General features: G+C 32.1%; 2 protein-coding genes across 2 annotated transcripts in view; one reads left to right on the top strand and one right to left on the bottom strand.

Annotated features, from left to right (window-relative positions):
• The window catches only part of LOC113512993 (fasciculation and elongation protein zeta-2), a 65,200-nt gene extending 45,897 nt beyond the window's left edge, over positions 1-19,303 (top strand). Inside the window, exons 2-7 of the mRNA XM_052893674.1 lie at positions 7,826-7,934; positions 9,383-9,514; positions 11,077-11,197; positions 14,343-14,599; positions 16,001-16,076; positions 16,635-19,303. Coding sequence (XP_052749634.1) covers positions 7,826-7,934; positions 9,383-9,514; positions 11,077-11,197; positions 14,343-14,599; positions 16,001-16,076; positions 16,635-16,717 — 778 coding nt within the window. The 3' untranslated portion in view covers positions 16,718-19,303. The remainder of the gene's footprint in view (positions 1-7,825; positions 7,935-9,382; positions 9,515-11,076; positions 11,198-14,342; positions 14,600-16,000; positions 16,077-16,634) is intronic.
• A 186-nt stretch (positions 19,304-19,489) lies between these two features.
• LOC113512930 (brachyurin-like) lies at positions 19,490-25,119 on the bottom strand. Its single transcript, XM_026896894.3, has 5 exons — positions 24,854-25,119; positions 22,903-23,176; positions 21,937-22,032; positions 20,870-21,069; positions 19,490-20,234 (listed from the first exon to the last, which is right to left on the bottom strand). The coding sequence occupies exons 1-5, from the start codon at positions 25,079-25,081 to the stop codon at positions 20,130-20,132; spliced, it is 903 nt and encodes a 300-aa protein (XP_026752695.2). The 5' UTR covers positions 25,082-25,119; the 3' UTR covers positions 19,490-20,129.
• Positions 25,120-25,627: the final 508 nt, after the last annotated feature.

The following is a 25,627-nucleotide window of genomic DNA, read 5'->3' as shown; positions in this document are numbered from 1 at the left end:
GTAACATACTCTATCATATCGACCTCCACACGGTTCTCCTTGGAAACCCGCTTTGCGTATTTCTGGTGAATTTGTCACAATAAGCTAACTGACCTGCTTTCATCCTCACCTATCATCCCTCACTGTAGCCCTGCCAGTGTAAACCGATAGCGCAAGTGGGGTTATCATTCCATTTTCACTCATCTTCCTACGAAATAATACCTTTCCCGCTTATAATATATAAGCGTAAAAAGCTGGACAGATTTGAATAAAATATGGTGTTTCAGATAGACCGTATCTTAAAAAACCGCAGGATATAAATATTATATAAGAATGACAACTACGCGAAATGTCATAAGCTTGATTGTGGTAGTTTAACGGCCATATGGTGTGCTGATGATGCAATGCAACCATAACGACTCCTCCGGACGCCATGTTTTTAATATTATTGATGTCATTACGCTTGTTCACAGCTGGTGTTCGATGAGGCAAACTTAAATAAGAAACCAACAATGGACGAATGCGCGCCTTTAATTCACAGATGGTGTTTACTTAGATTATGCACGATATTAAAACAATTAAAAATAATTGCGTGTGCGAGAGAAAATATGCTTTAATTGCACCATATATGTGTTTGTATTAAAATAAAAGACAATTTAAAATTATTGAGAGAAAAATAGAGAATCAATGCTTTATTTTTTTTTTAATGGATGCCGATGAAATGGTAGGTAGCGCATGTAGGCTTAAATTCCATTTTCAAATATAACACTCTGCTCGCCCCATCAGTATACGAGTACACCGACAGAGCACCAGTGAGTGATGATAGGTGAAAATGAATTCGGATCAGTTGGCCCGTGGTTATAACCACGATGGTTTCCAAAATTCCACCTGTGGATATCGACCTGAGTATATCGTTAGCAATGAGGACTAAATTCTTTATTAATAACAAAATCCGTCCCCCTGTATGCTTTATTTGCACTACACATGAATTTGGATTGAAACAATCACATACAAACAATTGGTATGAGTGCAACAAGGTGGCAAGACAAGGAGAAGATGATTTATATAAATTGAGATGATTTATATAGGTTATTGTTTTATTGAATTTTATTTTAAGACTTTTGTTTTACTTTTTTTTATGCAATTTAAAATGACAAGCAACTGATGGCCCACGTGATGGAAAGTGATAACCATCATCTATAGACATGAACAGTATCATGGTATACTGTGTCGCCCATACATATTATTAATTATAATTTTACGTCTATTTTGCCACCCGTTACTTCTAATATTTTTTAATGTAAAGAGCTAAGAAAAAAGATTTTTCTTAATTTTTCATCATACTAGTTTGTGTATTTATTCAAACACTTTATTTTGCTAAATATATGTTTATATATACATTATATATGCAGATATTGTTTTAATTAACCTCATAAAGATTGTAAGATATACACTATCATTCTTCAGTTGACCTGTTAACTTTTCATGGTTTAGTGTCTTTAATCTTTGTGCATTACACAGCTCTCGCCTTCTCTACAAATGAACTACATTTTTCACGCCACAGAGAGCAGCAAACAAGCTGACGGCCCACCTGATGGAAAGCAGTTGTCGTCAGCACACCTATAGGCATGAACAGCATCAAAGAACACTGTGTGTCTGTATAAGGCCCATGGTACACATACGTTGCCATTTCTGACGCTAATGGACTAAATTTAGACATGGGATCAATTTACGTTGAAAATTTTAACATTCCTACCGTTTGGCCTGGACGCTTAAATCAATTCTTAAGAGCCAGAAATATCACTATATTCAAATAAAGATAAATTTTACTCGGTCAGTTATGGCAACTCCTTTAGCAGTTACTGGCACGACTAAATTGTCTATGTGGGTTACATGACCATACGAAGGACGCGCATCGAGACTACATAACCATGTGTGAATAAATAGACACATTGCATTTTTTATATATGTTTAAGTAGGCGTCTATTATAACTGTCCAACTGAATTAGAAGAATCTGTCCTAAAATATTTGTGTTCAATCGCACTTCAAAGAGCGCCCTTGAAATCAAAGGCGTACCTCAGCGATGTTTTTTTAATTAACATTTTTACAGTCATTATAATATTTCATGCCTTATTTATTCTTAGAATATTACCATCACCATCATTTCATTTATTCGTTATCCGTTGTAAGGTAATTATAGTCTATATAGGATTTCCTCATAAATGAAATCTCCAAGAAACAGTCTCGGAAAATATCTGAACCAAATTTAAACTTACATCACGCAAAAACCACTAGTCTGATTTTGATAAAATTTTGTGTGGTCAATAACTAAATATGTGAGTTAACTTATAAAATACATTTTATTGTGGTAAAGTAATTTATTCGCATGGGAAAATACAAACAATTCGCCTCGGGAATACGTCGCGAGCACATCTATTCATAAATGGTTCATAAATAGAAATGGCTTACCTATATCTTCCAAAGTACTGATAATACCGTAGAAAAAGAACTCAAATTTTGTAACTGTATGTAAATGAAGCAATACTTATCATACACGCTGGAGGTTGGAGACATATTACGAATGTATGCTGCAGTACATGAGCGTAATAAAAAGTGACACATTCCTCAATTGAGCGACGGCCGCGACGAGATCTCGAATTAGCGCCAATTTGTGTCTCCGGCTGACTCACGGCCTGGGGGGTACCGCTAGGTGCATGGAAATCAAATTCGCTTAATTTTCGTATTTTAGTTAATTTTCGAGTAACTAAAATATACTTAAAAGCCGGCAATGCACAGACAACTCTTCTCGTGTTGCAAGTGTTCATGGACGACGGTAGTTTTCCATGAGGTGGGCCGTCTGCTCGTTTGCCTCTCTAACAATAAAAAAAGTATTATTATTTGGTCAGCTATAAAAAGTAAAATAGTTATAAATATTATTTGACATATAATCAACGTTTCGATGTGGATTGCACTACGTCGTACCTACTCACGGCATGAGTATAAATTTAAATATTCTCTAATTTTGCTGTAATTTCTATATGTTTCCGCGTTATTGATCCTGAATAAACTTTCTCATTCCATTTCTGAAAAGGCCGTTTCAACATATATATGTGATTTCTTAATAAGTATGTAAATAATTTTTTAATGAGTTTTCCATTAAACAGTTTAAAATTATTACAAAAGCCACGTGGTATTATTTTGGCACCTGTTTAATTGCCTTAAGAGATGTAGGCATGCAAATATTTTACATTTTATAAAAAAAAAGCGGTAAACAGATTTATAATTCAATTATATTATTTAAATTGACTTTACATATTAAAAGCCTAGATTATATCATCATCATGTCACTTATAATACATATATCTACACATAATTTCATATTCATAGAGTTTATTTATGTAAATACTTTATACTTTACATTTATACTTACACACATACATAGAAAAAATAATCTACCTATTTTACTCAAATACTTATGTAAATATATAAAATAAAACAGTACATATTAAAATGTAATATAATTATTTTTCTGAATCCATGCTAGGTCACAATTATTCTTATAATAGTTAGCAATATAAAAATTAACTATACATACTTTTCCCTTATTTATCATTAGGTAGATTTTTCTATGTAGGCTTTAGGAAAGAAGAGCATTGGCAGTTAGAAGTAACATGTTGGCCCGCAGGTTTACTAGATGTACAAAACAAGTAAAAATAACCCTGTTTAAAGCTTTTTGTCAGGTGTTCTACACGAGTAGCTTGTGGGTCAACTATAGTCAAAAAACTTACAATGCTCTTCAAGTCCAATATAATAATGCCTTCAGGATACTGTTGGGGCTACCTAGTCACTGTAGTGCGTCACACATGTTTGCACGGGAGCGTACGGATGATTTTTACACAATACGGAGTAAACGAATTGTTTCGCTGTTGGGTAGGGTGCGTGTTAGCTCAAACGGTGTCCTGAAGACAATTGCTGATAAAATGGATTGTCCCATCCTAAAATATTGGGTGGGACAGGTTATCAATGTAAGAGCGTTATGACTGCTCATTTACTAACATAGGTTAAGTCAATTTATAACTAACAAAATGGGCCTTATGTAGTCTAATTAAATAAATATTATTATTATTATTTATGTTTAATTTTGAAATTTAAAAGCCATATAAAATGAACTTATCCCGTTCGCCTTATTTTAGAGCAACAGGTTACATTAAATAACCTGATTAATTTATTAAAAGATGTAAATAAATGGTAACATGTACAAAGTTTGAGTGGAGGTCCAGAGAGATAACATCGACCTTGCTCTGCAAAAGTGGAAGCGGCAATTTAGCGCTTCCCACCGAGCACATGGAGGCAAGCTCAGAGAATTAGTCACGCTTCGTTGTAACACTGCTTAGTTGTTATTATTATGACCTTATTAGGATGTAAGGACAGATAAAACGAGTCTTATAATGTACTTACACAGTAAAATAACACGTAGTCACCTTCAATAGAATTTAACAAAAAAGGTAACCTATTTTTATAGTAATTAAAAATTCTCTAAATTAAGTTAGTTACAAAACAAATGTTTAATCAATGATTTCTTATTTGTAAAACTATTCGATTTCAGTAGACGGTCTTATAGTCGGAAAAATTAATCATTTACTTTTTCGATTAGTTCTACTGAAAGAGGTCATACTTAAATGCCATTTTTAAAATGTTCATACTCGAAGTGGTTTTCTTTTTTTATAATTATATCAGCCGTTAACTATTCACTGCTGAACATAGGCCTTCCCCATAAGAGAGTGTTGCCAGTAGTTGCCATGCTTGGCGGATTGGCAACCGTAGTTAGGCTTTGGAGATGTTTTAAGAAAGGCGCTGTTTCACATCTCTCGCCCTCCCTTAATCGCCTCTTAGAATACCCACGGGGAAAGAAGAGGTGACCTATTCTATGCCGGGACTACACGGCCACGAAATAAATACTAAGTATATATTAATATATACTATATATATATATGTATATGTATATATATATGTATATATTAATATCTAGTCTAACCTATGTAGTATAAAGTACTATAGTCAGTATTTGTTACTAGATTCAGTTTTTATCGCACTAAGGAAGTTTAAAAATAGTTTATTAATGAATTGTTTTGACAGAAACTGGCAAAATTAATACTCACGTACTGTGAGCTTCGTTTCACGGGTTGGTAATAAACACTGATAGCCTATCACTCGGCAATCTGGTAAACAGGCGTGAAATAAAATAACCTAAATAACGGATTTTTCCTGAAGTAATAAATTATATACCTTTTATGTAGGTTGATAAATGTATCTTCTGTATATATAAAAGATATGAACAGTTAGTTGCCAGTCTGTAATTGGCAACTACGCAATTAAAATAACTCGAGGTCAAATTCTGATATTTTGCATAGGCATTCATTAGATAATAATATAATTTCTTATAAACTACCTAATTCCCAAAAAAAATTACAGGAATACGTTATCAGGAATTTGCGCGATTTTTTAAGGCGTTAAGTTTGATTGAAACGTCGATAATAAAGAAGCAGGCATGTAGGTACTATTTACCTGCAAAAAAATTCACATACCGTTAAGTCCTGATAGTGTATGTAAATATGTGTAAACAATGCGATAATTTAAAATCAACTATCTTGCAGCAACTTACCGAGTTCAATGAGGCTAAATTCGCATGATTTTCTTTTACTAAGATTTAAATACCGTTTTATTTATAATAAGATACTTAGCAGTATATTACATAATTGCAAATTGATATAAAATTCTCTTTAAATATGAAAACCAAATTCCAATAATTGTGGAATGATTAAAAAATCTAGAAACAATATTTAGGCTTCGTATTTTTTCACTCAAAACAATTGTTATTATTGGAATATAATTTTCATATTTTAATAATATTTTTGTAAATACAATTATTTGAACAAATTATTTTGTTTAAAGTAAATTGTTTTATACAATTTAGAATGGCAATTAAACTGACTGCCCACCTGATGGTCTTCGTACCATACGTAGTACCTATTTATTACTTACAGTAAAAGAGACTCCAACATACAAAATCATGACTCCGTCTCAGAATCCTGGAATGTAACACAACTAAAAAGAGAACAACAGGGAATAAACATACCGCTGATTTGATCCAATATAGTATTAGAAAGTCATGTAGATATATCACATTGGCTTTAGATAATCTGTTCAAAATGTAATAAAAATAAAACGAACTTATTTTAAACTTATTCCAAAGGCGCCGGCGTCTACACTATTAAGATAATCTCTCACGCACGCAGATCATTCGTTACTTCATAATTCTGATAAACTCCTTCATATTAAGTTAATTATAATATTTAGAACTTAATCTATAATTTTAATTTGATGATAAATATATGATTATAACTTTAAAATAAATTTTGAATACATAATTTATTGAACATGATTCATTAAATTTTATTACTTCGAAGATATTTGTCTTACCTATTTAATTTTAATTTTTTTTTTATGTATAATAATGGAATAGTAACTCCGCCCGCGCTAACGATATACGCTGGCGAGGCACCGGTAAGGAATAATATAGGTGAGAATGAAAATTCAGATCGGTTAGCCCATCGTGATGAATACATCTGGAATTCAGCACGATGGTTTCCAGGTGCGGCCACGTGGAGGTCGACCTGATAGATTATTGCTAGCAATGGGACTGGTAGTCCGCTTTACTAACGATTGTTTGTTATCTCTTAGCACCTTAACGACTTAACCAATTTACTATAATTATACTATATGGTGTAGAGGACATAGGATACTTTTTATCATGTTTATCACGATAATCACGGACTATGCCGCGGTTAAAAGCTAGTAATATTGTAAATGTGAACATGAGTTTAGGTATTATCTCTTAGTACTCTAATGGCTCAACAAATCGTCATGTTATTTGACACACATATTGTGTTATATTTAGAATAGCCAAGGTCATTCATTTCAATGTCAAAGCTACTTTTTACTCCGGTCACACAGATGAAATCGCGGGCACAGCTAGTATATATTAATATCAGTTTTGATAATTTCAAGAACAGTAAGAGTCCCCTTTTTAGATCTACAAGGATCATGATGATGAGCTGCTACCATCATCATCACCTATAATCGAATCAAGTGAAAAAATCTTAACATCTTATTTTATAATTTTATATACAATATTTATACTTATTAGGTTTCTAAATTATTTCCAAAGATTCTTCTCTACTTTATATAAAGTAAGTTCTTCTCCTTAAATAACATCTTTCTGAATCAAGCCTTAAAATCATTAGTACCTATTTGTATTATGTTTTTATAATTGATTTGATTACAAAAGAGTACTGCAATCATACGTAATTGCTCCATATAAAACATCTTAATGTTATAACAATTAATAACAATACACAATAACAATTATAGACACATCATCTTCCCTAAAATGAGACACGAACGTCATCACTCGATGACTAGCTACCATATGGATACGAACTTAATGATTAATTCTATGTACCGATGGACTTATGTAGGTATATTATTGTAATAGTTACATTTTATTGTTATATAAATGTTTTTCAATACCTATTCAATAATACATTATTTGTATATAAAATATACATAAAGATGGTATACCCAAAACGTTCATAGAGCTACATTGCCCAGGAATTGAGCTGTTTAAAAATAAAAACACCATATAATACATTTTTATAAATAAGAAAACACTTGTACTGCTTCAATAGGTTTTTATTTCACTACATTTTATGACGTACCAAATCATAGGGTGAGTCAGTATATTAAACTGTGACACCGCTAATATATATCTTTAATTGGTTTCAGGATGTGGTGGACAATCACAGGCAACTTTGGAAACATTCTCCCAATCGATTGGACCAAATCATTCTCCAGGAAAATGCATATACCCACCTTGAACCTGAGCGATAGAAAGGTAACCTTTTATACCCCATAAAATTGTAACTAAAAATAAACGTTGTGGAATAAATGGAGCACAAAGAATACCGATGGCTTTCCGGTGGCTATAGCTTTATGGTTTTCGAGTTGTCTGGCCGGATATTAAAGTTTGTATGGCATCCGAGCTTTTATTGGATTTTCTACTCTAATAAATAAAAATAAAGCTAATTTTAAAGCGCTTAAATGCTTTAGTGCAAAAGAGGATATATATGCATGAACTCCCCTGATTTCTATAACGAATTTATGCATAAAGGTTGGATTTTAATTTCAGAGACATATTTTATTCAGTTTAACTCTATGGACTTGAACATTAAATTTGGTCCAACTATTTTAACCTAAGTTGCTTATCTATTTTACTGTTATTATTGATACAAAATATTCAAAATAGTTTTGCATTACAGTATTTATATGAGGTCACCATTATTTTTTAATTTAGATTTTTTTACCTATTTCTACTTACATTTTATTTTGACAGTGAATTTACAGGGTATAGAGGAATACCACCTGAGTCTTCAGGAATGGCAACGCTTGGGGAGTATCATGTGCGAAACAGTATACTCTGTTATGTCCGTGGTACTGTTCATGTCTATAGGCAACGGTTACCACTTTCCATCAGGTGGGCCGTCAGCTTGTTTGCCATTTTAAGTTGTATAAAAATAAAAATAAATAAATACTTACATATATAGACAAAATGTCCACTTATACAGCGTTAAAGAAAACCTTTTGCAGAAGAGTATACTTTGAGAGTAGCTTCACGCTATCAAAGCAATGACATATTAAGTAAGTTCCATAAAATAAAAATTAAGATATAAAGAAAAATCGACGAAACAAATAAATGATAACAGCGCACGATCTTCTCGTTGCCATTTTAAATAATAAAAAATGTTCTTAGAATAAAATATACACTTTGTCTTTTTTATCTTTTTTCTTTAGGTTTAGGGTTAGTTTAGTTTAGTTAGTTTAGGGTTCTTCAAAAAGGGGGATAAAGAGATTTCTTCAGGGTCGGCAACGCCCGCGTAATACTCATATACTCTGTCGAGGTTTTCCCAAGAGACTACAGTATGGGGTTCTTCGAAAGGGGGGTAAAGATGTTTCTTCAGAGTCGGCAACCATTGGTATTGCAGGTGTTTATAGGCTACGGTAATCTCTTACCATCAGGTGGACCGTATGCTTGTTTGCCACCTCAGTGGGTAAAAAGAAATACACCACTTTTGAATATATTAATGAACATCGTATCCAATTTGGTGCTTTTGTTGGAACAAACACAAAGATTTTAAAAATTTTTGTTTTGGCTTCTATCGCTCTTATTACTCTATCTATATCTACTCCTCATTTTTTTTTAATATCTCTCATGTACAGTCATTGTTTAGTTACTATTTTATAATAAGATTCAATTACTAATATAAATAATTACTGCTTTTACAGGGTTCGATGACTCCTGACGACGAGATCCACAGTTCTGAGGACGAGGCCGTGGCTTCCGACTTGGACATGCACGCTCTCATTCTGGGCGGCCTCCATCAGGACCACGAGTGTCCCGTCAAAACTGCTGACGAGGTAATTATAGATTCTTATATAGCGATAAGTCCGCCTTTTGCACCTTTATATGTATATTTTAATCTGTACTTCATGCTACTGTATTTCACTTGAATTGGTTATATGTCATTGTTTATTTTTATGTTTTTGGTGCAATAAAGAGTTAAATAAATAAATTCTTCCAATGACTTCATTCCCATGGTCCCATGGTGTTTTGACACGCAAGTCGGTGAACATGAAAAAATAATTTAGATATTAAGTATTAAGCAATCTGTAGTCTTTGTTGTAAAATGATCTTTGCTGACTGCATGTTAAAATACAAACCGTGGGAATGAGAAAATCCATAAGTCAAATCAGTAATTCGAGTCGATCTTTATGGTCGGCATTGATATAAAAAAGCCGGTCAAGTGCGAGTCGGACTCGCGCAACGAAGGTTCCGTACAGAATCATCAAGTTTTTTTTTTTTAATAACTATAAATTCAGGGTTTTCGGATTTTTTCCTTTACTTGTGCTACATAACATTGCTTCTTGCCAAATTTCATGTTTCTAGGTCAACGGGAAATGTCTTATAAGTTTGAATTCCCGTTGCGAATATCAAAATACGCAATATAAATGGAACATAAACAGCCGTATCTTTTGATTGCGTCGATTTCGAAGCTTGATTTTTTCACTGCTTTAAGAGATTGCAGACCTGAGCATATGATATTAATTTGAACTTGATATCTCCACATATTCCTAAGAAAAAAGTCTTGACAGACGGACAGACGGACAACGAAGTGATCGTATAAAGGTTCCGTTTTTTTCTTTAGAGATACGGAATCCTAAAAAATACCATAATTCACATTCATCATCACATATTAAATATCGTTTTCTGATATGGTTAACATTGTTAGGTGGGGGGAAGGGATTGTTAGTAATGGAGAGGTTTTTTTTAATGGATGATAATGGAATGGTAACCTAGCCCGCGCTATCAGTATATGCTGACAGGACACCAGTGAGGCATGATAGATGACGATGAAAAGGCACGTCAGTTAGCCCACTAACGTGACTCATTCCACTAGAATTAATCACGATAGTTTCCAGGGGAACCGCGTGGAGGTAAACCTGATGGGTATATTTCTGGCAATGGGTCAGTTAGACCCCATTACTAACAATCCCTTTCCCCGTAATGGGGAGGTTAGCCCCCATTGCCCCTATAGGTGAAGGTGGGCTGTCAGCTTGTTTGCCATTCGAAGTTGCATAAAAAAAGAGTAACATCCATCTATTGGGGGGAAAGGGATTGTTAGTAATGGAGACTGAGAATCCCATTGCTAGCAATATACCCAACCAGGTCGACCTCCTCGCGGTTCTCCCTGTTACCTATCATGGTTAATTCCTGATGAATTCATCATGATGGGCTAATTGGCCTGTTTTCATTCTCATCTATCACCCGTCACTGGTGCTCCGCCAACGTATCCCGTTAGCGCAGGCGGGGTTACCATACCATTTTCACCCATCAAAAAAACAAACATCCATCTATCCATCCATCCATCGTTACAAACTTTTGCATTGATTATATTAATAGTATTATTTTTAATTCACAGGTAATCCAAGAAATAGACGACATGATGCAGGAGACACCTTCGTCGGAAGGCGACATAATTGAATATAACGAAGCTCTGGAGAAAGGAAAGGAGGTCCTCAGCTCACCCTTATACGAAGACAGTAAGTTGACGCTTCAAATTATTCAGTCGATTGGTATACATTTCATCATTGTAAACAAATTCTACTATCACCTTCTACCATCGTACAGTTCGCCATCGACAGGAAATTCACCTCCATATCTTAAAGGCTAGATGGTCGCGTGTAGCGCGGTTTCAGAGATATTTCCTCCCATGAACGCTCAGATTATGTAATGAGCTCCCTGTCGAGGTTTTTCCAAAAGACTACAGCATGGGGTTCTTTAAAAAAGGGATAAAGAGGTCGGCAATGCGCGCGTAACACCTCTGGCTTTGCAGCCGTTCATAGGCTACGGTAACCGCTTACCATCAGGTGGGTATGCTTATTTGCCGCCTCAGTGGTATAAAAAAATTTACTTCGTAACTAATTACATACATACGTGAGTCCAAGGCTTTGTTTGAATTGGTTTAAGAAAACTTTTCAATCTATTAGATTCATTTTATTAAAAACTGGCAACTCAGCCCGGTTTCACACGTGTAGATAGAATTTTTTTAAAACAATATATAGCTTGTTAATCTAGCTTTTTATAGATGACAGATTTTAAAAATCGCTTGACTATTTTTGAGTTTATCCATTACATTCAAATCTATTCTCTTTATAATATTACTAATGATACCCGGCAGGCATTTTTATGGGATGATAATAGAATGGCTATCCTGCCTACGCTATCAGTATACGCAGACAGGACACCGGTGAGGGATGATAGGTGAAAATGAAGTTAGTTCAATTGGCCCATTCTGTCCATTATGACGAATTCGAAAATACTTTAATCAGGTTTTAAATTAAGCGATTATAATGATCTGTGGGAACCGGTTAATTCATAAAATGACGATTTCCACGACTGGTTACCGGTTAAGTTTTTATATAATAGCACAAAAAAGTATGATATAATTGAAAGAAGGTATACTCATTTCAAATTTGCATCGAGAATCGCTACTTTTGTCACGTAATAATATAATAATAAGTACTGCCGTGAGAAACTTCGAATAAAAAGTTTTCGACATAATTTTCTACGCCGTTTTGTAATCTAAACTAAAATAACACAGAGTAAATATTATTTTTTCTTTATAATGAATAAACTTAAGAATTGTTTAACCAATTTTAAAAATTCGTCTATAGAAAGCAACATTACAACTAGTAACATGGGCTCTATTTTATTAAAAAAAAAGACTGTGCGCACCTGAACGGTTCAATAGTACGCAACAAAGCATTTATTTATTTTATTTATTAATTGATACATCGACAGTATTACATATAATTTGGTGCAATACAGTACTTAATATTACCATGGTAATATATGCACACCAGTTAATAATGTACACAGTATTGGCTATATAATAATCATAATATTTGGAAATACGTAATTACTTAAATTATTTTACAGAAATACAGCAAAAAAAGAGAAAGAAAACATTTAGCTTGTATGACGGCTTTTAATGTGATTTAATAGTATATACTCGAAGGTACGCTATGAATCATGGAAAATACTAAATTCCTTTATTTTTGCGTTAAGTTCGTTGAGGACCTTTATTTTTGCGTTAAGTTCGTTGAGGACCTTTATTTTTGCGTTAAGTTCGTTGAGGTCCTTTATTTTTGCGTTAAGTTCGTTATAAAGGGAGCATTTAAACAGATTATTTCCACTTGTAAGTTTAAATAAGTTTAAACGATTTCGTTCGCGTGGGTGACATTTACCATTTGAAATGCGCCTAAATTTTTGACCTTCTTTTAAATTGAATCAAACCACTATTTGCACTGAACTCATTTTCCTATAAGCTTATAATTGCTTAAGTATCTACAATCTACAATATAATTACTTAATCATCTAAAATAAACAAGTAACATTACATTGCAAAAGCGTAGGTAACAATTATCGTATTTAAATGTAATATCATATACAATCATTATAAACTTGCCTTCTATCTATATAGTCCATTGGCCGTCTGTAACCAATTTGGCGATGAGAACGTTCACCTTTTTGTAATTATTGTGATATATGTACTATAATTACATAGACAATCGCGAGGATTTTAATAACTACTCATTATTACGAACGAATGAATGAAAAATTTTATTGTTCCCCCAAAGAAAGTTCTAATATAATTAATTAAGGTTTCTATAAGTCATAATTATGATGACGATAGTAATTATGATTTACAGAAACCCGTATTACTAGCGACCCACCCCGGCTTCGTACGGGTGAAATGCTAAAAAATGTATTTATTTACGACATCACATTAGAAACCTCTAAAATTGTCATTGTTTCTCTACTATATTATACATGTATTATACAAATAAATACCTTACTCTTGAACCACTCTATCTGTTAAAAAAAATACATCAAAATCCGTTGCGTAGTTTAAAGATCTAAGCATACATAGGGACAAAAAGCGGGAAGCCGATTTTGTTTTATACTATGTAGTGATATGTTTTACTAATGTATCATATGTTTGGAGTTAAGCAGTTAAGCACAATTCACTTCAGTTTATTCCATATCATTCCATTTCGTTTCTTTTTGTTCCATTTTATTTCATTTCGTTAAATAAATAATCGCGTGCTGTTTACTTTAAAATATAAAACGTGGCAGTAAAATCACTAAGTGCATTTTGTAATGAATAAAAATGAAGTTACAATCCATCTGCGGTATTAGTTTACATTGGCAAGATGAGTATTTATCACATACGATATATTTTATCCTATTCGTATTCATTATCATCATCTGAGCCATTGTCTGTCCACTGCTGAACAAAGGTCTCTCCCATACATTGCCAACGGTCCTGAGCCACCTATTCGCATGAAAGTAAAAATACCAGAGGGAGACTTTGTACAAAAGTCGATTGCTTGGATACCTGTGTCCCATTCGTGTTTCAACCGTGAAGCAGTTGTGTTTGCATGGCTGTGTTTCGGTTTAAAGGGTGGGATATGACGTGAAATTACTGGGTACAGAGGAATAACACCTGAGTCCTCAGGAATGGCAACGCATGGGGGGTATCATGGGCGAAACAGTATACTCTGTTATGTCCATGGTACTGCTCATGTCTATAGGCGACGGTTACCACTTTCCATCAGGTGGGCCGTCAACTTGTTTGCCATTCTAAGTTGTATAAAAAAAAAATATTTCTTTAACTTTCAGAACTACGTCAGCTTTCGCTTGCTCAACTGAACGAGATATTTATGGAGTTAGAAGTCCTAATCAGGGAGTTCTCGGAGACGCTGATCGCCGAGCTGGCGCTGCGGGACGAGTTAGAGTATGAGAAGGAACTGAAAAATACATTTATATCTCTCCTACTGGCCGTACAGAACAAGCGTCGGCAGTACCACATAGAGAAGAAGAAGCGACCGGGCCCACCGCGGTCGCCTAACTTGAACAACAGTCATTCGGAATCTAAGGTATATTTTTTCGTCGATTACGTGACAGGAAGAGAGAGAAAGAGAGAGAGAGTTTTTATCAAATAATTTCTAACCTTATTATTATAATTAATTATTATATTATTTATTATAATATTAATACTTATAATTATTATTTATATAAATATTATTAAAATTGTAACTTGATATTATCTGTATATGGGAGATATTTAAAAAAAATTACATCAGAGGTCCGATAGATGCTGAAACAATATATTTTTTAATTTTATCTGTCTGTCTATATGTTCTGGCATCACACAAAGGCTACTGTACCAAATTGAATGCTGTTTTCTCAGCTGTGTTTTTGAAAATCTACCTTAAAATATGCTGCATGTTTCATTTTGATATAATATTTAGAAGTGGTTTGTTTCATTGGTTTTCTTTCATATTGCTGCAATACACTCGTATGAAATAGCGATTAAAAAACAAAATTTGGCAATAAAAATTCAAAGGAACGTTCTAAATAATGAAGTTCATTTTCATGTTAGTTTAAAACACCCCTAGTGCTGTAGGCATCCATAGACTACAACCGTTTATCATCAGACAGTATAAAGAAAAAAAATCAAGTTGCTTAAATTTCCGAACTGAAGTGAGAGAATTCAATCATTTGGTGTTTCATTCAGAATATATGATGAATTTTGTTATGTAAAAAAAAAACAGATAAATGCGAATCGGACTCGCATACCAAGGGATCAGAATAAATTTATAATAAAAAAAAATGCGACATAATTACGGTTTTCAGATTTTTCCCTTTATTTGTCCTGTACCACATATGACCTCAATAATGCTGATAATATGCCTATTTTATTACACAATAAAATGACAACACACACATACACAATAAAAGACAAGCGACAATAAATTATGAATGTAAATCACATTCATTTTATGTGTACGTTACACGATATATTTAAAACTGATTTTAGTTATCTTCAATATCAATCTCAACTCAAATTGTATTGTGCAAATTATATTGCATTTACAATAATTTCAAACACAGGATAAAGTTTAAACCCGAAGTTTTGTCAATTGGTTACCAGTAATATTAAAAAAATCCGGTCCAGCTTCGAACGGGTATATAGAATTTTCGCAAATAATATACATATATAGCCTATGTTACTTACTGATAAGGTAGCTTTCTTTGGTAAATCAATTTTTAAAATCACTTAAATTATTTATAATTTTTTTCATTACAAATAAACAATTAAATCCTTTATTTTTATTATTATAAATATTAACATAAATAGACAAACAATTTTCAACGTTCTGATTTTAAAAAGTGTTCTCATAGCGAATAATTGTGTTTGAAAATCAATAGAAAATAAATGTTGCTAGACCATGTTGTGAACTGAATTTCAACGGAAACTTTTCTTCTTATTACAGTACTTGACAACAGTGATACCCTTCCACTTGGACAACGGCCCACCAGACAACCAGACACTGCAAGTACTTATCAAGAGTAAGTTCATTAAATTACATTTTTTTTATATCATTATTTAAAAAAAAAATCTGTTTTTCGTGACCGTGATATACTATCCTGTATAGACCCCAAAGGCTTGTAAGTCATTAAATTTTCTAACTCTCCGGTAATAGAAACATCGTTAACAAACCAAATTAACCCGTTTGACTACCTTAGACTCGTCCCATACAAAAGTTGGGTTCTAATAAGGGAATCTCGACTGGTTACATTAACCACAACGGTAATAATTGACACCAGCATCTGACTACCCTATCAGGGATTACAGTCGTGAGCATATTATTTACTTACATATTAAATATAGTTAATGAATATATCCAAATTTAATAAATTAATTTTTGTTGAACAATAACTATCGTGAGTCAACTGTATTGTCGTATTACTAGTCAGGCATCTATTAATTTAAAATGTGAGAAAATCCGGTATACATAATTACAATAATGTAATTTTTATTTATTCTGTTTACTTGTATATTATATAAAAATCTACATATAATACTGCCATGTACCAACTCGTATTAATACCCACTTTTCTTTACAGTACTAAAGGCGATAAACGAAGACAGTCCCACAGTACCTACGCTATTAACGGACTACATTCTCAAAGTACTTTGTCCAACATAAATGTTGAACACAATCCTAGCTAATTTATATAAACCTGTACGTACATATGGTTACTTTTAGTTCAACACTGTATACCTATTTGTTTTGAAACCTTTTAATGCATATACGGTATTAAGAAACTGTACGGACATGTTCTGATTTTTATTCTTTATAATTCAATTGCCGTAGATACAAAGCTAAAATATTAACTATATACATATATTTATCGTCTCCTTTTCTATACTTGTCACAGTTAAATCAAAAAAGGTTTTATATCTATTATTTAAAATCATAAATCATTATCATCATAAATATAAAAAATCTAAATTCGATGGGAAAAAACATAATGCAATTGTTTATTAATGGACCAAAGAATAAAAAATACAGGTCCCATTTTAATTATCGTTAAGTTATATTAAATACATAACTATAAGTCAAGTCAAAGCAAATATTTAAAAATAAATCTTTCTGGATATATAAGTAAAGATTAATTGCCTGATTTTTGTTAATATTTTCAATAGAATAACAAGGGTTTTTGAAGAAGAAAAAATTTAATTTGCACCGAGACGTCTGTCAGGATAGTTAGTACTGTGATAAATATACTATATTTATACTAAAACATATGTCACGAAGACATGTCTGTCTAATAACAAGATAGTGTAGTTGCTAATAGTGACCAGTGTACGTTGGGTCTAATATTTCAAATGAACATTTCAACATTGCACATTCATATTTATTTTTAATGTCATTCTAAAAAATAAACATATTTATAATATATTAAGATCACCTATCGTGTTAAAGAACACTACTTTTAAATTGCTTCCATAGATTATTAATAAATAAGTCCATAAGGTTCCAGATATTTTTTAAAGTATATCTAGTTGAGATTTTATTTAAAAAAAAAAGATTCGTTTATGACACATTTAACTTGACTTATAATTTCACTATCTAAGCTCACTATATTCACAGTCGATACGTTGGACAAGACAACATTTTGCTTAGCATGTTATTAAATGAAAATAGGTCTAAAACGAGAGTAATCCCTAACAATTGCAAATATAATGTTCAAAAATTGTTTTATGAAATAATCAAGTTTTATAGGTAAATTTTAAGAATCTTCTGCATTTGTAAATTGCTTAAAAACTATTTTGAATTCTATTGGTTTTATTTTATCGTCATAACTGGAACCTTAGCTTACATTTGTTCGTGTTCATAATACAATTCAAATACACATTTTACAAGACAATTGGCCGATGAAACAAGTGGTTTTTGTTGAAATGTTTGAATCGATATTGCCATAACAATCTTGTGATTATTATCATATTCATGATCGATGTTTATTTGTATCCGTGCGATTACTTTATTTGCATAAATGAACTGTGATATCATTATAGTAGTTGATTAATTGATGCTTCCTTTTAAGATTTATACATGTTATTTTTCTATTAATCGTAAATTATGTCATTTAATGTATTTAATTTTCTTGCTATTCATAATCAAACACTACGTTCTAATTTGCCGTTTGTAACATTCTTATTTTAAAAATTTCATCAATTGTCTCTGGCAGAATGTGAATTGGATAATAATTTTGTAAATATAATTAAAAATATAATATTGAAAATGGAATTGTCCTCTCAAAATAAATGTGTCTAATAAATAGTTGTAACGTGGTGTCACTGGCTGCAGAGGCTTGTAAATAGTTTTTAATATTTAACTCTTAGATCTGTACTGAAATAACATTATTATATCAAATCATTCGTTCAATATATCTAACTGTTTATTAATTTGTTTGTTTTAAACATCGAATTATTGTAAAATAATATTTTTATTTCTTACAGATAAAACATAGTTATTAGTGTTGTAGTAATTCAATAAATGCCCGAAAGAACCAGCTAAATGTTTTCACTTGTCACGAAACTAATAGTTAATTAATATACCTAGATGTAGCCGTGAAATCATTTATTACGTATAAGTATCTCTAGTCTCAACTTTCCTTAGTCATAATTTGTTATTAAAAAATTTGAATTTACACATAACAACTGCATGATATATGTAAAGTTAATTGTTGTGATTCTCGAGATATTATTATTGAAAATTACATTTTGTTTGCGATATTGTGGAAGCTTGTGTAGCACATTATTAATTTTATATAGTGAAACACCGTATTGTTGTGCAAAATGTGTTAATATATGAACGAGGGATAAGGTACCCGAATGCGACACGAGTTAAGGCGACCGTTGTGAAACCGACTTTATTAAGGTGTATATATTTTATGTAATGATTGTTTTAGTGTGTCACTAAAACATTGTGGCTAATTATCCAATAAAAGTAAATATTTATTTGTCGTGAAAAAATTGTGAACAATTAAACTGAATCTTAGTGTATTTATAGTAACGTTTAAATTTCAATGTGCTGTACAATTTTAATAAATGAATATGTAATAGTTTAAGTTGTCTTAAATAGTCATTGAGCCCAGTGTGGCGCTAAATATGCAGTGTTATGTTTTATTAGAATAATTACTGATATGTATGCAAAGCTGGCTATATGTGACGTTGGCATTGTTAACAGAGACGGTACCTGGATGGAAATAAAGGAGCTTGAATGAAATGACTTTGTTTTTTTACTTTTTAAACAATATAATAAATATAAGAATTTCTATAATAGGACGTAGATTTTCTATTACTTATCAAACTGCAAACGTCTGTCTACCTTTTATCACAGTCTAAGGAGCTATTTGTATTACAGAGATGAAATCGAAATCATTAGCATATTTTAAAAAAAATGTATTAGTGGAACTAAACGGTTCTTGAAAGTATGTCGCATCGAAAAATATAAAAAAAAAAGATGCTAGCTAGATAGCTGAACACGCTGTGTTAGTATGAGAAACTAAAAATCGAAGAGAAAACAATGGAATAATCCCTTAAAAGCGTTTTTTTTATTCTTACCGAAGAGTGGCAACGTTGCAAGTATCTGTCAATTTTCAAAAACATTTTTATATTTTAAAAAATTCTGACTGATTATTCAAATAGTGCTCTATTAGTGAGTTTAAATGATAACTGTAGAATACATTACATTCAAATCTACTATTAAAATCTTTTGGCCTACTTCATATTTTGCTTTGAAATTTTTCAAATATGTGTTTGACATCAAAAATTCAAATTTCAGTGACCGCTTATCAAGAATATTATTGTTTGATTAACGTTTCAGTTTATAAGCAGAGCTCTTTTCAAATAATCAATGCAATTTTTTTAATTGATTAATTACGAAGTGCAATGCTTCAATTGAAGTCAATTTTTTAGAATAAAGAAACATTAAATAATTTTTATTTTAAAAAATTGACAGATAATTACGGTGTTGCCACACTTCGTTATAGACGTTCTTAAATAAAATGTTAATGAGTTTGATTTCACTTTGTATATACACATAAAAAAGATTACATGTTGTGCAATATGAAACTGTAGAAACTGGTGACGCGAGCGAAGGCGGACGGGAAGCCGAGCTCGCAGCCGGCTGCTGCTACGAAGGAACTAATTCCAACCTGCGAATGAAATATATTTCATGTCGTTACAATCATTATCGTCAAATTTGCCGTTGAGTGCAAAAGCAGTACACAGCAAGTGCGGCAGCCTATAGGCTTCCCACTTGGGATGGGATTTGTCAATTGTTGCTACGCTTGATAAGCAAGTTGACAACCGCAGTAGGCTTTGATGACGTTTTAAGATGGCTGCTGCCCACTCTCGACCATTAAATTAGAATTACGTAAAGAAGAGCCCATTCCTTTGGACAAATAATCATCATTACACTCAGCCTGCTGCTGGACATAGACTTCTCCCAAAGCATGATCACGATCTTCGGCTCTTCGCTACAAGTTATTACCCGCAAAGCCTACATATATCGTATTCCACTTAGCCGCGGATCATTCCACACTACGCTTGCCAATTCGCATATACCTCATGCGTTACCATTCCTGGCCATTATGACTTTAAACCTCTGTAAGACCTTAGTCAGCACTGTAATTTCACAACCAGATCCCACCTTTGAAGCGGAAACACAGCCATGTAAACTCAGTTAGTTGTTGGCAGAGACCCCAATGAGACTGAGATACCTTTTGCAGACTATTTTTGTTCGGTGTACTTATATAAATGAATTATTTTATAAAGATTATATACTCACCAATATATTCTGTCCATTTCTATTGATGAAAAGGGGACCACCAGAATCTCCGTTGCAAACGCCCACCCCATCAGTACCGCTGGTGCAAATCGTACTCTCTCGAACGAATGTCGTGCCAAAAGTTGCTTGACATTGTTGCACAGAGATCACTTGTAAATTCACATGGCTCACCACAGCATTTGCATTAATTCCAACTTGCTCTGAAATCAAAAATGAATTTTTAATTATTTTTCATGTCGTTAATTTAATACCGATACTCTGGTATTATCGGAAATAAAATATCGATATTTTTCAATACCGATATTTGTTTTAACAACAAATGAAAATAATAACCCTGTCAACTAAAAAAAGTTTGGCTTGTTTTACTATACACTCAGAAAACATTAGATAGTAATTAGTATTATCACAAATAATAACATACGTGTTTTATTAACTGTGCTGTAACATTATTTATTTATTTACACTTATTTGCCCTTATTTATAAAAATAATAAATACAGTAAATTGTAATAAAAAGTGATACAAAAGACGGTCTTATAATAAAACTGCTAATAATAAAACGGCTAAGCAATCTCTTCCAGATAACCTTTGGATAGAGGACACTATTATATTATTACATTACAGTCTAATCAATACCAATTGCACAAAAATGCACCACCAATTTTTAAGGTACAATAACTAACATAGTAATCCTAACGCGGTATAGTGTTTAAAGATGTAACTTTCGATATATCGATATTTTCCTACAATATTATATCACTATTAATATTAAAATATAAAAATTTTGCTTATTGATATTGATATTTGAATAGTATCGATAAATATCATTCACCAAAATCGTAAATATTATCTAAAAATAACGTACTTAATTCCTGGTTAATTCGTAACGATGAGCCAATTGACCAGACTTTATATTCACCTATCATCACGTGATTCATCATCATCATTATATCAGCCGTTAACTGTCCACTGGTACCCCGTAAATATATACCGATAACGTGGGCAGGGTTACTATTCCATTTTCATTCCATTAAAAAAAATAAGGGTCGGAAAAAGATATTTACTCACGATCACTAGTGCGACCGTATCCCACAGCCGTAGCCCACTCTCCGATAAACTGATCGTCCAAATGGTACCCAGGCAGTGCTATCGGTTGGATGTCTCCTGTAGATAAATAAAAAAGAAAAAAATTACAATACAGGTCACGTACCGCTCCGTTATTGATCTTCATACAAAAATAATTTAATACAAGTAACGTCAAAATTATAAATACATAGCTGTGGACCATATACCACGTCAATAAATATATATAATAATATTTAAGTGATGGATGTTACAAAATCAATCACGTCATCGAATGGAAATAGATTATATCTCATTTTACATTAAATGAAAAGTCAAAAGTCGTTTGAGCACCTCTGTCCCATTCGTGTTTCTACCGTGAAGCAGTTGTGTTTGCATGGCTGTGTTTCGGTTTGAAGAGTGGGATATGACGGTGAATTTACAAGGTACAGAGGAATAACACCTCCGAAATAGCTGAGTCCTCAGAAATATCGATGGAGGGAATCATGGACGAAACAGTATATCTACTCTGTTATGTTCATGGTACTGCTCATGTTTAGAAACGACGGTTACCACTTTCCATCAGGTGGGCTGTTTACCACTTTAGGTTACATAAAAAAACTTTTATCTCAATTGGCACGAGCAGTATAACTAAATCATCATCATCATCATCACATCAGCCGTTATCTGTCCACTATTAAACATAAGCCTCCAACATAGTCTACATTAAGAAACGGGACCATTCCTTATAGCAATTTAGCATTGGGGGACTTTTGCCAGTAGTTACCATGCTTGGCAACCGCAGTTTAACTTTTGGTAATGTTTTAAAAGGAATGCTGCTGTCCAACCTTCGTCCATTAATTTCCCTTAGTCGCCTTTTACGACGCAGACGTGAAAGGAAGGGTACCCCATTTTATGCCAGGATCATACGGCAACTATAACTTAGTTGTTATAACGAAAAATATACTATACCTGTGAATGTGACATTTTGTGGAAGAATAATAACAGCAACGTCATTGTTTAAAGTGGTTTGGTCCCAGTTTGGATGCACGACGACCCTTGTGGTCGGTATTCGATTCCCGCCGTAGAACAAGAAGTGCGAGCCCAGCACTACAGTGACTTGTAGCCCTTGTAATTGTCCGTAAGACCAACAGTGGGCTGCGGTGACTAGACGAGTGGACGAGATAAGGCTCGCACCGCAAGCCGACTGGCCGACGATGCCCAAGAACATTATTACAAGACCAGCCTGAAGTAACAAAAATTAATAAAATCAATCAATAAAAATCGTCAAAAAAATAAAATACTAAGTTTTTGTAATATCTGTTAAGATTTTCTGATAGTTTAAGATATTTATTTCTCATAAAATATACATAAATACATACATACGTATACATAAAAAATAAACTCTAGTCACAAATAATTATTCTTTGTAATGCAATATATTAAAAATTTTCTTAAAATGAACTATTCAAAAAATTCTATTTCCTAAGATAGAATCTGCCTGCAGAAAAAAATCGAAATAGTAAGCATCTTTTTAAAGTAATATTCTACTGGTAACAATAAAATAAAATATTGTTTGATTTGGAAACTAATCTATCTTAGAGATCTCTAATTTTTAAAATACAATATATAGCCTGTGTTATTCGTTGAGTTTTCTACGAGTAGGTGAAAGAATTGTCAAAATTAATCTATTTAATTAATGTGTTTATATATATTCATATATGTATAAATTCAAATATTTATATTATATTTATAGTTTATATTATCCATAATAAACAAACAAACAAAGATGTAAAGAATTAAATCTTTTTTCTTAAAGTTTTGATACGACGAAAAAAATATTATTTAGGAACATAGATCTTTTTATTTTTCCTCGATTTTAAATTTTCAAATCTTATATTTGTTACTTGAATTATATGATTTGGAAAAATTCCTCCTTTTATAAAATTTATAAAATGTACATTTTTCAACTTCTTAACATTTCTTTTATTTTTTTCTTGACGAAACCAACATTTTATATCGGAGTAATTATCGTATTAAAATTATTTTATCTATATTATATTTATATATAGACATATATTTGATATCATTTACTTTAATTTGATTCAAAATCCGATAAAGTAGTGTTACTATTTATCAGTCTAACGAACACTGATACAAAAATAAGTTCAACTTTACTAATTAACAAACCCTTTATTCATAAACTTCTGTCTCTTATTTCGCTCCTTCTTTTACACTAAATTCATAAAATGAACGAAAGTGACGAAACTGTGTATAGTCAAAGGTTTTAGTTCTTTTGAATAAAGGCTGTAAGTACATATGTATATAGAACATGAAATGAAATGAAATTTATTTATTTTGCTAGATTGTAGGTAATTTTTAGACGAATAATAAAATATATATAAATAATAAAATTATTGAGGGAAATGGAGAAAAAAGACAAAGGGCGTACTATACAGGAAAATAGTACAAAAGGAAGAGATAGTGGGACTTAATAGGGGTTTTGAAGCTAATGAGCGCCTCTATGTCGGTGTGCAAATGATTGACAATATAAGAAATTACGATATATTGACTTATATGTTGTTGATTATAATCATTATAACTTAGTATTAGTTATAACTTATATGCTAATGATAACCCGTTTAAAAAATTATAATAATGTATTCCCACTGAACGTGGAAATTGATAAGTTATGTTATGGGTAATAAGTTAAACTTATAACCAATAATAATTTTAACTAATGTTATAAAAAATAAAAATTTAATATTTGTTTAAAATTAATAAACTGAAAAATACTTAACAAATTTTAAAAATCTATCACCTACATTATAAGCGAGTACCACGGCCTGTATTTTATACCAATAAAACTTTACTAAGTCAGGACGGGTTGCTAGTTCCTTAATAAATTTAAATATATATTCACCATATAGGGATGCGCAGCAATGGGAGCAATTTCTCCCCCGACGATTCTGCCATTCTCTCTTAACACTGTCTCATAATCCTTCCCAGCAAAGATTCTGTCCTCTGTCTCCTTAATTCTCTTCGCTAGAGGAAATCCAATTTCCTCGTGATAAGACAGCGGAATCCTCACTCCCGCTAGTGGATTACTGGCCACCACCGTTACTAAACCGAGCAGCACCAAGATGCGCATTGTTTTAGTGTTGTTGTATTACTATTTTAATTAAAATTTTTCGATATTTTATATAACTCATTATCAACATTATCTATAACTAGGTATTCTTATACTAAATAATTATCTAAATCAGATTGATAACTGTACTGTCTATTGTTTGTCAACATTTTTTTTCGATCTTGCCTTTTAGTTTTATAATGCTTCATGAAGACAACTACCGTGCTTTCAGGTGTTTTATCCATTTTAGCTATTGGCCATACTACAATTTCAATTTCCTGATTTTAGACTTACACTGTAATATAACGAACCAGTGACTTACTTTTATTCTATTTTTTTCATAGATTTTTTTGCGGCCTAATAGCTAATACATTAAATAATTAATTATTTTTCAACAAAAGAAAGACTAAAGGAAATGAAAGTTATTTTCCCTTAGTTTTTCTTCTTTTTTTTTTGTAATCAGCAATATCATTATAACCTAATAAAACACAATGTATAATAACAAAACTCGATACATATTAAAGTCGGACAAAACAAGCCAATGTTAAAAACTAAAGGGAGAAAAAT

This window comes from Galleria mellonella, unplaced genomic scaffold, assembly GCF_026898425.1.
Source record: "Galleria mellonella isolate WM207_F2 unplaced genomic scaffold, CSIRO_AGI_GalMel_v1 utg182, whole genome shotgun sequence".
Classification (NCBI taxonomy): domain Eukaryota; kingdom Metazoa; phylum Arthropoda; class Insecta; order Lepidoptera; family Pyralidae; genus Galleria; species Galleria mellonella.
Note: the sequence above shows the minus strand (reverse complement) of the source record. Positions and strands in the feature narration are given on the sequence as shown.